We start from the raw sequence: 14,581 nt of genomic DNA, 5'->3' as shown, positions 1-14,581 counted from the left end.
AGGGACAACGTGCTGTCATCAAAACCTTTCAGGCTTTTTCTTCTTCCCCACCCGGAGTCCCTTCAGCTGCCGTCTCTGGGAGTGCTGAGGGTGGGGGGAGGGCTCTCTGCCTGTGTCCTCAAGCACGTGGTGGCTCTGGTGGCAGCAGCTGGCCCCTGCCACTCAGCGGGAGGCCGGCCTGAGGAGGAGGGGGGCGCCTGGTCTGCCGAGTGCTCACGCCTCTCCCCTGTCCCTCTGTGCCCCTCAGGAGATCCCCTGCGAGCTCACGCTGGATGCCCTGCTGGAGATGAACGAGGCCAAGGTGAAGGAGACGCTGCGGCGCTGTGGGGCCAGCGCCGAGGAGTGCGGCCGCCTGCAGTACGCCCTCACCTGCCTGCGGAAGGTGCCGGGCCTGGGTAGGTGGGGCCTCCCTCTCCCTGCAGCCCGACCTGGCCTGGTTCCCTGGGGGCCGGGGCCTCTCCCCACAGCGGGTTTGTGTGGCCCAGGGTTTCTGGGGCAGCTTGCACAGGCCAGGGTGGACGTTCGGAAAGCATGGGATGGGCCTGCCCAAGAGGAGCCCCCAGTCCTCGGGGCCCCGGATCCAGGTTGGTCTTGCCAGTCTGAACCCGCGGAGGCTTTAGTGATTGCTGGAAATCCCAGGCCTGTCTGCTGGGCTGGCCCTGTGTGATTTTCCCTCTGCGGAGGGCTCTGTGTACCCTCCACCAGCTTCCTGCATTCCAGCCCCCAGCCCTTGCCACACCTTCTGTCGCGCTGGCCACTGGGCTCTGTGCTCCAGAGGCACACGCTGATGTGGGCCAGCCTGAGCCATGCGTGCTTAGAGACACCGTGTGGTTTTTCAGCTGGGAGTGTGCGCATTGGCTGTCCAGGCAAAGTGTATATCCCTAGTGTTGTGACGAGGTCCCTGGAATTAACTTGCAGGCGGTCTAAATCTTGCCTTGGAAATAGCGTCAGGTACACTCCTGCTACTACACAGATAAGGCATTAAAATGAGCCTAATGAATGGAATTAGGCCCATTTTTTAATTATCTGAGCCCCCTATCTCCAGCTGCCTGAGGCTTAAAAGGAGGGCACTGAGGTTTATATTCTACTTGACTATTTTCTTCCCAGAGAGGATTGGGCTTAATTTCTTCCCTGGCCCCATTGTATCAAGTCCTCTCAGCACAGAGCAGTGTAGAGAGTTTCACTCAATTCAGAAAATCTTGACACACCAGGCCTCCCAGCAAGTGCTAAAGATAAATGTGACAGAGGCGTGGCCAGCATTCTCATGCCACATTTCACAGAGGAGGAGACTCAGCCCAGAGAGGGGACGGGGCTTGGTCAAGGGACATACAGCAGCTGGGATTTGAGGCTGAGGCTGTGATGGAGGTGGGGTCATTCCCACGCTGCCACCCAAGCTGGGATCTTTGGGGTGGCTCGTCAGCCCTCCCTCCCTCCCATCTGATGCCTGAATTTTAAAGAATTGTGAAGGAACCAGCTATCGAGTGGTAGTGACCTATCTGTGTCAAGAAGGCTGCTCTCTGCCTGTCCCAGATGCCAAGATAGGGAGATCACTAATTTATTAAGTACCTACTGTGTGCCAGGCATGTGCCACACACACTGTGGCCACACCCTGTTAAGAGGTAGTGCTAAGCTCATTTTGTAGTCAAGACACCTGACCGTTGGAGGCGTTGGGTGAGTCATCTGGGATCCCACACCTGCCGCAGGGCAGAGCTGAGCTTTGAACCCATAGGGTGCTTTTTCCACTATGCTTTCCCCACGGGAAGAGACCTTTTCTAGATTTCTTCTCTCCCCTTCAGTCTCAGCTTGGGCTGTCCCTGCATCCCCAAGAGAATCCTGGCCACATCGTAGTCCAAGGCACAGGCCTTTTGTCTGCTCAGCAGTGGTCCCAGCTGAGGACTAGGTGGGCAGCAGTGATCCCCACTACTGTCGGATCATGTAGTCGGAGCATCTTTGTTGCGCCCGGCAGGGCCGGGTGAGGGCATTCTGCTCACAGTAAAGATGGGCTATGAAGTCCTGGCGCCAGCACTCTGCTCAGCCACTTAAACCTGTGACACCTTGGCTGCTTCCTTCATCTCACTGTGCCTCAGTTTCCTCATCTGCAAAATGGAGCTAATAACACCACCTCTCTCATAGGGTTGCTGTGAAGATGAAATGAGTTAAGGTAAAGTGCTTAGACCAGAACCTGGCACATATTAGATGCTCTTTTCAATATTAGGCCTTTGGGGTGATAGAAAATGTTGACGTCACTTCCCTGTGGTCTCTGGTCTTAAGGAAGGTGAGTGAAGGAGGGTTCCCTGTGCCGCTGAGTAGGGGCTTATCATTCCTGCCGATTCCCTTTCATCGTAGCAGACATCACTAGTTAATCCATGAATGCTTCTGAGCCACTCCAGAGTCATTGGCAAGCACCCCCTGCCAGTTGACTGGGATCGGCACCCACATCAAGACCCATTTGCCATCCCTGTGCTGTCCCAAAGTGGCGGTGATTAAATAGGCAATTTGAAGACTTTGGGGGTCATTTCCTTGGGTGGCAGACTCGCTCATAGATTCGCGAAATTCATTCTTTCATCCACTCAATAAGAAACATGTTTAGTGCCTCCAGTAAGCCAGTATATAAGCTACAGTGTGAAGTCGTGGCTGCACTTCCAAAGGAGCAAGTGGTATAGGAGCACAGAGACTGAGCACCTCATCCTGCCCTGTTGATTCATGGATAGAAAGTCACCATGCAGTGACAGGGAAGGGCACTGGAAAAGGGGGTGGACATATAGAGAACCCTTATGAATTGTGAAGGCTGAACCCTCCCCACCACCCCTTGTAAATGGCCCCACCACCTCTGAGGACAGAGAGCTTGTTACTCCCAGTGCTGTTCCGTTGTGGGTTATTCAAAGTCGATGGCATTGCGGGAGGGGGCATGGCGCTGCAATCGAGGTTTTCAATTCCCATCCCACCGCTTTCTCAGTGCCCACGGCCTCTCTGAGTCTCAGCGACCTCCCCTGAACACCGGGGAGAACGAGCATGGGGGGAGGGTGGAGGGAGGCAGGGTATACGCGGCACGTAGGAAAGGATTCCAGAGTGGAGGCTCATTTTGTCTTGAGTCAAAATCTACCTTCCTGCACTGTCTACTCGGTGATAAATAGGAGAGGAGAGGGGTGTCTTCTCCTTCCCTGTGACAACCTCTTGGGTCTCTGCGGATGGAGTCCCTTCTCCCTGCCCTCAACCCTTCTGTATCTCCCCATCTCCTATAGGGTCAAACCTGAACTCCCGGGTGAGACATTCCAGGCCCTTTCTGAGCCACCCCAGCTGGGGTAACCCCTTCGAGTTCGTCTCTTGCCTCCCCCTGGCTTGTCCTGACTCTAAAGGCCCACAGCCCGCTTGGTCATGACCAGCACGTGTCCTGTGCTCTCCTGCTATACACGTGCTGTCCCCTCTGCCTGGTATACCTTCTGCACCTGCTTCCTGAGCTGGTCCGCCCGGGTGCCATGTCCTCGGGGAAGCTTTCTCTGACCAATCCCCACTCCTCCCCAGAGTCCCCATGTATCTCTGTCCTGGCACACAGCATGCTCTTGTGTGTCTGTCATTCCCATCGGACTCTCCAAGTACAGGGCATGTGTCTTTTTTATGCCTTTCACCCGGCATCCAGCATATGCTTGAGTGAACACACAGCCTGTGCAATTGAGTTTGAGCCCCACGAGTCTCAAGGTCTCGGGGGCCTGGGGCCAGGGTCATGGTGGGGGCAGCTGAAAGTCACTCGGGGGCTCTTCTCAGAAGGAAGTGGCTATTGATCCCTTTCTATCTGATCTCTTTTCACAAGCCCCAGGACAATTTGCTATCGGAAGGTCAGGGCAGCCCCTTGTCCCGACATTTGAATTTTCTTAAAGTGGCGTTTTCCCTCCCTTTACACACTCAGCTTACCCTTCCTTAAGGACCAGTCACCATTCCCTCTCTGAGTCACCCACTTCTGGGGTGTTTCCCACCTTGTCCCCCGAGACCTGCCGGGAAGAGGCCCCTGCGGGCCATTCCTCTCTGGGCCTTGTTTCCTCCTCTGTAAAACAGAGATGCAGAGTGAGTGTCCGTTCTCTGCAATGCTTGAGATCAGAAGGTTTTGGGTTTTCTCCGGTTTGGGGGTATTTGCCTTTATCAGCATCTGTAATCCAAAAATCCACAGTGCTCCAGTGAGCATTCCCTTTGAGCGTCACGTTGGTGCTGAAATAGTAATTTCTGATTTCGGAGCATTTGGATTTCAGATTAGGGATACGCACCCTGTAGTAACATCTGCCCTGGTGGCCTCACAGTCAGCTAAATAACGTGGAAGATAGTATGTGTGCATGAGAGGCCTTTCTGAGCCGGGTACAGGCTGGTAGTCGAAGCCTTCCATTAAAGGTGCCTGCTCGGCCAGGGTGTTTAACCTCTCTGGCCCCTTGTCACCTCACCTGGAAGCGCCTTCTTGCCCCAACCACCTGTGACTCAACTTCTCGGCCCACAGGAGGGGAGCACAAAGAGGACTCGGGCTGGAGTATGTCAGATGCTCGGCGGGAAAGTGGCTCGGGGCCTTCCATGGACACCCTGTCACCGGCCAGCCTGCCCTGGCCCCCGGGGAGCTCCCAGCTGGGCAGAGTGGGCAACAGCGCCCAGGGCCCGCGCTCCGTCTCCGTGTCAGCTCTGCCCGCCTCGGACTTCCCAGCCCCTGGCCTCAGTGAGGGCCTCTCGGACACCTGTGTCCCCCTGCACGCCAGCGGCCGGCTGACCCCCCGAGCCCTGCACAGCTTCCTCACCCCGCCCACCACGCCGCAGCTGCGCCGGCACGCCAAGCTGAGGCCGCCGCGGACGCCCCCGCCACCCAGCCGCAAGGTCTTTCAGCTGCTGCCCAGCTTCCCCACGCTCACCCGGAGCAAGTCCCACGAGTCCCAGCTGGGGAACCGCATCGACGACGTCTCCCCGATGAGGTGAGTGCTCCTGCCGGGCAGCTACCGAGAGTTTTCGTGGCCGTTTCCTTATTACAAAGGTATATAGGACACACAAAATCAACCAATAGAGAAGTGTGTGAAGTAAAAAGCAAAAGGTGCCCCCATCTCTCAGTCCAGTCCCCAGACTCCCTCAGCAGTTGGGGCTGCATCCGCCTAGATTTTGTCCTGTACATGCACACACGAAATGATGCCATGTATCAGTCAGGGTAGGCGGGGTTATGCTGCAGTAACAAATAACCCCCAAATCTCTGGGTCTTAAAACAACAAAGATCTGTTTCTCACTCGTGCTACCTGCCCATCATGGGTCAGCCTCCCGCCAGGCCCCAGGCTGACACAACAGCCACTGTCCTGAGTGTGGCTGGTGACAGAGAGAAAAGTGAATTCTGGGTGTCATGCCCTGGAAGTTGAGTACTTTTTCTTAGACGTTACAGTCGTAATTCATGGCCCTGCCCAAACAAGGGATTGAGAAATGCAGTTCTCTCATGTGCCCAGAAGGGGAGAACTGGAATGTTTGGCTGAAACCACTAGTGACTGTCAGACACCATGCACTCTGTCCTGTGACCTGTCTTTTCGACTTACCTTGATATTTCTGAGAGTGTCACGTCAGTACATCTTGAAATACCTTACTCTTTTATTTATTTTTTGACTTAAAAGTTTTTCTGTCTGTGTATTTTGAATAAGTTGAGACAGTCACATGGTCCAAAATGCAACAGTTTTGTGCCTCGTATCTTTCCGTTTCTACAGGGGTGCATACTAAAGTCTACCCCTCACCATTTCTACTCAGTCACCTGGTTCCCCTTTCAGAAGCCACCAAGTTACCAGTTTTGTATTATATCTGTAATTATTCAGACAACCTCTTTTTTAACTTGTCCATATTATTCCATTGTATAGTTTAACTTGTGCCCTCTTGATGGGCACCTAGATCATTGTCTTTTTTTGCTATTATAAAGACCGTCCTTGTCAATATACCCATGTGGGCAGAAGAGAAGACGAGGGGGTGTTTTCTTTGGGTGCCTCTTACTTTCTTGTATCCCTGTGAGTTGGGACACAGGCTTCTCTGCTTGACGTGGACTCACTTTTATGGGGGGTTCCTTGGGCCCTGCCTGCTCTGTCTTGGGCCTCCGAGTCACCTTTGGTGGGATGAGCCTGTTCTCCCTGTCCCAGTGCAGGCTGTCTCGGGGCCTTCATGGCACGGACTCTGGACAGCTCTGATGGCTTTGAGTGTGCCGCCCAAGGAGGAGAAATCCCGGTGTGACCCGCCGTGGTCACTGATCAGGCTGTCCTGCCAGGGCCTGGGTCCCACCCAGAAGGGGGCTGCGGAACAGTGGTAACTACCACGTATACGTGGGGCAGTCAGAGAAGGCCTCACTGAGGGCTAAACCCAGTGCCTGTTCCTCATTTTCTCCTGAAAAGAGCATTAGGAGGGCTCTGGTCCCCTTCCCATGCTCCAGGCAGAGAACAGAGCTCAGGCAGATGACACCACTAGCCTCAGATCCCACAGCTGGTGACTGAGCCTCAGACCCAGGGATTCTGAGTCCAGTCTCTCCACAGCCACCAGAACCAGCACTGACATGGACGTCAGGCCACCTCTCTGCCCTGTGTGAGCCCGGAGGGCAGACTGAGTGTCCTGGCTCCCCCCAGCTCCCTGCACCTCTAGGGGCAGTGGCAGCCCCAGGGGAGGCATTGCTTAGGGGTGTGTCCCCACCTGACCCTTCTCACGGGGGCCACCTCTCTGCTCGTCAGGCTGTCCTCCCTGCCCTCCTGCCCAGCCACCCCTTCTCCAGTGCACTGACCCCTTCTCCTGCCTGGACCCTGGCAGAGCTCTCCCACTCGTGAGCCTCAGTTTCCTCAGCCGTGAAGTGGGGTGAGCTCTAATTGCCATGCTTGGTGGCTGGCGAGGCTCAGATAAGCTAGTGTCCCAGAGAACGCCTTCTAGCCCCTCCCATTGAGGAAACATCCCCATGGGATGGCAGGGGTTCTCACAGTCACTTGGCCAGCCTGGCCCCAAGCCAGGCCTCAGAGTCCCACGTTCCATCCCCTTGCCTGTCCCTCCCAAGGGTAGTGTTCTAGGAACATGCCAAGTCAGCATGGTGACATAATCCCCTCTCTCCTTTTTGTCTCCTCCAGGTTTGGTAAGAGTGGTTCATTTCCATCCCTTCTGCCACCCAAGAGTCCTGTTTGTGTTGCTGTCCCCATCGGGGGTGGATTTCTTTGACCCTCTGTTTCCATAGTCCAGAAGCAGAGGTGCTGGTAACTGCCTCAGGAAATAGCCCTAAGATAGGTGGCCTTAAAGTGATGGGCTGGCTTCAGCCCAGCCGGCAACTGCTCTCTGAGAAGCTGGGACCTCGAGAGTATTATGGTCTGTGAGCAGCCCCGTCTCTACCTTGCCAGCCCGCAGTGACCTGCAGTGACCTCTCTGGCAGGGACACTTTCCTGCTGGGCTGCCACGTAAAGCAGTGCTTCTGGGAGGGAGATGCCACCTGTCTGGTTTAGGTGGACTTCAGCCATCCTGGAACCCCACCTGACGTCTCAGGACCCTCTGTCCAGGAGGCAGGGGTGCAGCTCAGCCCCGAACCAGGCCCGGATGGGTGGGAGGGTGCAGATGCCCCTTAGGCTGCGGAGGAGAATGCCAGGACCCCCTGGACCCCTCTTCCACCCTCCAGCTCAGGCTGGGAACAGGTTCCTGCGTGTCGCCAGGCTGTGGGGCTTCTCTCTCACGAGTCGAGGCAGAGGGAGCAGCCATGCCTGCTTTTAATGAGTGGAAATGCAGAGACATCTGGTTTTTGACTGAGCGAAATAGCAGCGTATTTTCATACTACCCTGAGCTGCCAGAGAGTAACGCAGCTGTGGGTGGGGTCGTGGGGACGAGGAGGGGCGCAGTAGGCAGTGACCTGCTGAAGTGGCTGCAGGCACCCCAGGAGGCACGGGGTGAGGAAGGAGAACAGCTACACTTTCTTCTCCAGGACACAGGCGGAAGCTCGCAGGGCCCTTAACAGAGCCTTGGAGGAAAATCCAGCACCTCCATCCCTAGGACAGCCCGTCCCTCCAGTTGCCATAGTAACGCAGGGACCGAGCAGCGACGCTGTTAGGCCTCCAGGGCCGGTATTTCCATCCAGATCTGGGAGAGGTGACGCCTGGCACCCGTACCACCTCGCTGCCCCGGCCCCTGCCGGTGGCAGACGTCACACATCGCAGCTCGCTTTCAGAGCTGGGCGGCTGAAGTCTCATTTTCTCGTAGTCTGTCTTTCTCAGGCTGACAGCTAACCCCTTAAAGCCATGTGTTTTGAGGCTTTGACTGCCGACTGGGTTGGGGTGGTCCCTGGGAGGAACTGGGGATAAGAAGTCAGCCCCATGTAGTTGTGCCAGAGCTTCGGGTGAGACCGCTGTGGGTCTCTGATCAAGGAGAGGACAGAGGGCCTTTGTGTGCTGCTCACACTCCCCGTGGCGCGGGAGGAGGCAGAAGTACCTCCAGCACGCCTTTCCCCTTCAGGCGGGGTGTGTGGTCCTTGGCCTTAAGTGAACCAGCGCTTAATGAGCACCAGCTGTGTGCTGGGCCAGCCCTCAAGGTTGAGGGGGCAGTGGCCACCCTCAGGGGACCTTCTGTAGAGGACACAGCATGCCCAGGTCACTCCAGCACAGGAGAGTCTAGACTCTGTCCAGGGAAAAGCCCACAGCGTTCTGCCGGCCAGTGCAGAGGGATCCCAGGTCCCTGACTCCGTCCATGAGTTCTGGGAGGACACAGCGCTGAGTTTGGGGCGTGAGTCGGACATGTGGGCTGCCAGCGGATGGTTGTTCCTCACTGCCGAGCCTGTAATGCCATAAACGCTGGAGACGCCTGTTCCCGCGGGGAAGCCCAGCTTAGGAGAGGGGACATCCAGGAAGCCTTCCAGGAAGGCAAGCAGAAGGGGCACCTCAGAGCCTGTGACTCTTCTTGCAACAGAGAAAGAGGGTTCCTGAGACTTCCCCAAAGGCTCGGACTGTGGCGCTCGGGTAGGGCTGGCCCGCGTTGGAGTGTGGTAAAGCTTCCCCTTGTCCTCGCTCTACCTGCCAAGATCTGCCAGTGGCGGCTTCAGAGGAATGTTCTCGAGGTGTTTCAGGCTGGAAAGGTATTAGCTGCAGATTCCCCTTCAACGATCAAGCATCTTCTGCCCACTTAACACGTACAGTTGACTTTTGAACAACATAGGGGTTAGGGATACTGACCGCCCCCCCCACACCGTGTAGTCGAAAATCTGCATATAACTTTTGACTCCCCCAAAACTTAACTACTGATAACCTACTGTTGACTGGAAGGCTTACCGATAACATAAACGTTTGATTGACACACATTTTATGTTACGTGTGTTACGTATTGTATTCTTACGGTAAAGTAGGATAGAGAAAAGAAAATATTGTTGAGAAAAATCATAAGGAAGAGAAAATTAAACTGTTCATTAAGTGGCAACAGAGCATCCTAAAGGTCTCTGTCCTCGTGGTCTTCGCATTTTGTAGGCTGAGGAAGAGGAGGGTTGGTCTTTCGTCTCGGGTGGCAGAGGCAGAAGAAAACCCACGTATTAGTGGACACGTACAAATCAAACTCATGTCATTCCAGGGTCAGCTGTACCCGGGATTAAGCCCTTGCATGCCGGTGGTCTGCGGGTGTATTGGTGAGGGAGTGCAAGAGCTGGGGTGTGTGGAAACTTCTCCCCTCACCTTTGCTCTGTCTTCTGCCTCTCAAGCCTGCCTTCCACCTGCGCCAGAAACCGCACAGGGACGGCAGACCGAGCTGTCTGCAGAGGCCAGGCAGTGACAGTCCCTAGAGAAGCAAGCCGTGCCACTCCTCGGGTCTCGCTTGGCCTGCCCCTGTTTTGATAGACGTAGGTTCAGGGAGACATTTTTCCAGCGTGTGATAAATTGCCAGCCCCCATCAAGCCTGCCATCTCTGACATCAGAGGCCACGGGCACAAACTGTCCCACACAGGGCTTCTGCAGCCTGCCCAACCTGGCTTCTTTCCTCGCAGATCTCCCGCATGGATCCCCACAGATGGTACGAAGGGACATCGGGCTCTCAGTGACACACAGGTAGGCCCAGCCGGCCTGGTGGGGAGGGGCATGGAGCTGGGCTGGGTGCTCCCACTGAGGTGGGGGATCTGGTCGCTGTTTCTCTGGGCTCTTCGCCTCTGTTCTGCCTGTCTCCTCTGTGGGACTCAGCCCCGCACGCACTCGGAGCCCCTGCGTTGTCACTGGTGGCCATGTGGTCTTGCTGGTCCCTCGCCTACCCCTCCCTGGGTCTTCTCCTCACTCTACTGGGGGACATCACTCCTCCTTTTCCAGGAGGAATAAGGAGGAGCCAAGAGCTTCCTCTGCACCCAGCGTGATGTCGTGCAGGTCCTACAACACTGCACATCAGAGTCCCCGGTACAGCTTGCTGAAAATCCAGATTCCCAGGCCCTGTACAACAGGGAGCACCATTCCGTTGCAACGTGGCAGGGCCTTTCGTTTCCCCCAGGGAACGTGAACTGCTCTCCAGTGGAAGGCAGGCCTGGAATTCTCACCCCGGAGGGTGAGACCCAGGCTCCCAAGGGTTGAGTAACTTGTCTGAGGTCACACTGCCTATAAGACAGTGCTTGACCCCAAGAAGTGCCCAGGGACCTGTTTGGTGCCCTGGGATGCCTGTACCCCAGAGCCTTGGGGAGGAGGGTCCAGGGCACCGGCAGCCAACTAGGGTAGGGCTTTTGGAGCAAAGGTCACAGTGTGTCCCTCGGCCACACCTGAGGTGTCAGGTGCGATCTTCCAAGGGCTGGGAGAGAACTGCCAAGAATAGGTCCTTTGACTACTCTTCTCTTTGTGAGCTGCACACCTGTGGGCAGTACCTGCTCCAAGCCTCAGTTTCCCCCTCTGCAAATGGCATGCTAGTATCTTCCAGTCCCATCAGGAGAATAAAATGAGGTGATGTGCACGTGAGCTTCATGTGTCCAGCAGTGGCGAGTGCTTGGTATTTAATCTCGGGTTCTAGCACCCAGAGAGGCTGGCATCGAGGGGCACCAGGACCAGCAGGCTGCCCCATTTCACAGAGGATCTGGGGCTGAGCTAGCTTGTCCCCAAATGTCTCCCAGGCTGCTGCCTCCTCCCACCGATGGCGGCTAGTTCCAGCCTCCAAGTGTAGCCACAGCCCTGCTCTGGCCTTGCCGGGCTGCCCCATGCCTCCCCTTACTGGGTTCTGGGCTTGAGGAGGTGAGGTCATGGTCACGCCCTCTTGGTTTTTACCATGTATGTATGTATGTGTGTATTTATGTATTTATTTATTTGTGTGTTTGTTTAGAGATGGGGGCTTGCTGTGTTGCCCAGGGACCTGCCTCTGCTTAGTCCCAGATCTGACTGTCGTTTAGACTTACTTTCAAGATCTCCCAGTGGAGATCATCTCAGGCACCCCTCCTGCTCCCCTCACCCCCAATGTTGATGTGAGGGGCAATTAACACCCAAAGAGAGAGCAAGAGAAAGAGAAAGCGTGCTTACACAAACCCGGGTTCACGGGAGATTGGATTGGATACTCCAGGCAGGTGGGTGTCCTTTGCCACCAGAAGCTCTGATTTTTGTTGGGTGGGGACGGTGACGTTCATGGATCTTTCTACCTTCCAGGCCCTACACATGTGCCCTGCATGTGTGTGACCCTCCCCAGATCACCGTGTGGTGACTGTTAGCCCTGTTACGGAGGCTCTGTAGTAGGCGGGACTCAAACTCGGCTTGGTATGAGCCCAAAGCTAGGGCACTTCCTCCTGCTCAAGGCTTCCTTTGGCCTCTGCTGCCCCAATGGACTCTTGCAGAGAAGCTCTGTAATAGTTCAGAGACCTGGGCGCCAGCCCTGCTGCCCAGCGTCCCACCTGTGTGACCTCAAGAACGTCACCTAAGCTCTCAGAGCTGCGTCCCTTGCCTGTGTGCTAAGATCCTGGACCTGCCAAACTCCCTGGGGCGGTTGCAACAATCAAGTGAGCTAGTATTTGTGGATGCGTTACCAATGACTCCCCCAGTGCTGGTGTTCATTCTGTTGTTACTGTGATACACTGTGCTTCAAACAAATCTATTCCTCAAAAAATAGGGGTTCTTTCTGCTCTTAGGCCTGCCCGCCCTGTGGGCACACTCAACCCCCATCGTTCCTTCCACTCTATCTTTTGTGGTTTTTTTTTTTTTTAATTTTGAATTGAAAATACATCCATATATTCACAATTCAAGAGGTATCAAAAGGTGTGTATAGAGAAAATTCCCCTCTCGTTCCTGTCCCCAGCTCCCCAGCTCCCCCTGTAGGCAGTTGTTAGCAGTTTCTCGTGTATTTTTCTAGAGATACTTTATACAAATATGTGTATATGTTCGTTCTCTTTTTTTTCCACACGACTACTACATATATTATTCCCACACTGTTCTATACTTAGCTTTTTAAAAAATTGAGATAGCTATATAGAGCAAAATGCACAAATGGATTTTTATATACATACACACAGCACTCACACATCCAGAAGATTTAGAACATTCTGGCACCCGAGAAAGTTAATTACCTTTGGCTCTTCCTAGTTGGTAGTGCCACCATCAAGTGGTTACTAGTCACTTTTGTCATCATAGATTAGTTTTTCCTGTATATAAATGGGATCATCTCATACTGTACCTTTCTTTACTTGATGTTGTGATTTGGAGATTATTCCACACTTAGACAAAAAGAGTGTTCTTATTTGCTGGCTGTGAAGTGTTCCATTGTACGGATGAACGATGCTTTAGTCAGTGCCCTACTGATGAACATGTAGGCTATTTCCAGTCTTTTACGGCTGCAAACCTGCTGCAGATGTACCTTGTTCACATGTCTTTTGATACCTGTTAGAGTATCTGTTGGATAAATTCCTAAGACTGGGATTGCTGGGTCAGAGGGTATGCACGCTTTTGATTTTGATTGCTGTTGCCAAATTTGCCATCAGTGACCACATGAACTTTAGGATATTGATAGTGATGGGAAATGTACATGCCTGGTGGGAAGCAGTGGCCCCTGGGTATCCGCCTTTCCTGGGAGGGTGCCCCTGAGGCTCTGGGATGCAGCAGGACTCCCAGTTTCCCTGGAGCTGTGTGGGAAGCCCTCTGTGGCCGGGCCCTGGGTTCCTGGCCTATGCGAGCACATGTATGTGTCCACCCCCTACAGGTTCTCCACGAAGTCCTGGCTGTCACAAGTCTGCCACGTGTGCCAGAAAAGCATGATGTTTGGAGTGAAGTGCAAGCACTGCAGGTGATGGGCGGAAGGTGGGGTGGGGGAATAAACACTTGGTTTAGTAAGTCAGAGTTCAGAGGAATTCTCCTAAACCTACTGCTATTCATAATCCTGTTCACACTAGGGAGTGATCAGGCTTCTCCAGGGAGATTAAGCAAGGCGCTTCTGGAAGACGGGAATATTTGAGGTGGGTTTTGAAGGATGAATAGAAGTTTATAAGATAGACCAAGGGGGAAAGAGAATTCCAGGCCAAGGGAGCATCTTATACAAAGGCAGGGAGGAATGTGAGGACTGTTGTGGGAACTGTAAGGAGTTGTGAAGTTTACCCTTACGTTTTAGCTGGAACATAGGGATAGACCATGGTAAAAACAGAGCACTGGCTTACAGAAGGGCAGAGCAGGAGAGTGTGGATTTTATATAAATCCAACTTATTTTCTCATACCATTGTGGTTTCTCGGGGGGAAAGAAGGGCAAGGACAGGGAACAATGTGGGCTGAACAGAGTCTGTCCTCTGCTGCCCAGCTGCCCTCACCTTACGAACAGTGGCCCTGGAGTCTTGGTTCCCGGCCCACTTTGCCCCTGTGTTACTGTGTGACCTGGGGCAAGGTGCTTGCCCTTTCTGGGCCTCATGTTTTATTCATACACCTGAGAAGATGATTCCATTAAGATTGCTCTGAGAGTCTGAGCTAGAATGTGTTCATGCATTTGGGCTCCGGTCAGACTCCAGGTGCTGGCTCTTGTGCATATCACTCGGACCGATCTTGTTTTCCTGACGACTCTGCTGACCTCCAGGGAGATGCTGGAGTTTTCTCTCCAGTCTAACTCTCCTGTGGTTCCAGCCCACTTGGCTTTAAATTAGGGACCCCCAGCTCCCATTCATCTCTGCCATTCTCGCGGAGAGCACAGGATGCCCTCCGGGCCCGCCCTGGCCTGCGGTGCGTATGAGGTGGGCAGGGCACCAACTGTCAGCCCGTTGTATCAAGGAGAAAACTGACATTCAGGGCAGCGAACAGGCCAAAACAAGAACCCGGCTGCGTCCACTCCTGACCCTCAGACCACACGGCCAGTGCTCGCATGTGGCAGGAGGGGCTGCCCTTCGGACCCCTGGGAGCCTTCGGGATGCCAACATTCGCCTTCTAGTTCTTCTTTTTTATGAGTCCAGCTTTGTCTCGAGCCTTCTGAATGTAGGCAGAGGGTCTCTTTTTCTTAGAAAGGGAAAATAGGTATGTGGCCTGTGACAAGTTAAATGGGCATAATAAAACCTGCTCTGAGGACTGGGCAGACGACAGCAGCACACGATCAGTGCTCAGTAGGTAGTGGCTGCTCTCGATGTCAGAGTATCCCGTACTTCGGAGCTAACGCTTGCTGAGAAGTTGGTGGAAGTTGAGGCCATGAT

General features: G+C 54.3%; 1 protein-coding gene across 1 annotated transcript in view; it reads left to right on the top strand.

Annotated features, from left to right (window-relative positions):
- Nucleotides 1-271: 271 nt before the first annotated feature.
- Nucleotides 272-14,581, top strand: part of KSR1 (kinase suppressor of ras 1) — a 38,758-nt gene continuing 24,448 nt past the window's right edge. The window contains 5 exon segments of the mRNA XM_012648352.1: nt 272-395; nt 4,481-4,940; nt 7,089-7,093; nt 9,962-10,022; nt 13,120-13,203. Coding sequence (XP_012503806.1) covers nt 287-395; nt 4,481-4,940; nt 7,089-7,093; nt 9,962-10,022; nt 13,120-13,203 — 719 coding nt within the window. The 5' untranslated portion in view covers nt 272-286.

The sequence above is a fragment of the Propithecus coquereli genome, unplaced genomic scaffold, assembly GCF_000956105.1.
Source record: "Propithecus coquereli isolate 6110/MARCELLA unplaced genomic scaffold, Pcoq_1.0 Scaffold281, whole genome shotgun sequence".
Classification (NCBI taxonomy): Eukaryota; Metazoa; Chordata; class Mammalia; order Primates; family Indriidae; genus Propithecus; species Propithecus coquereli.
The sequence above is the reverse complement of the archived record's forward strand: the minus strand, read 5'-3'. Positions and strand labels throughout refer to the sequence as shown.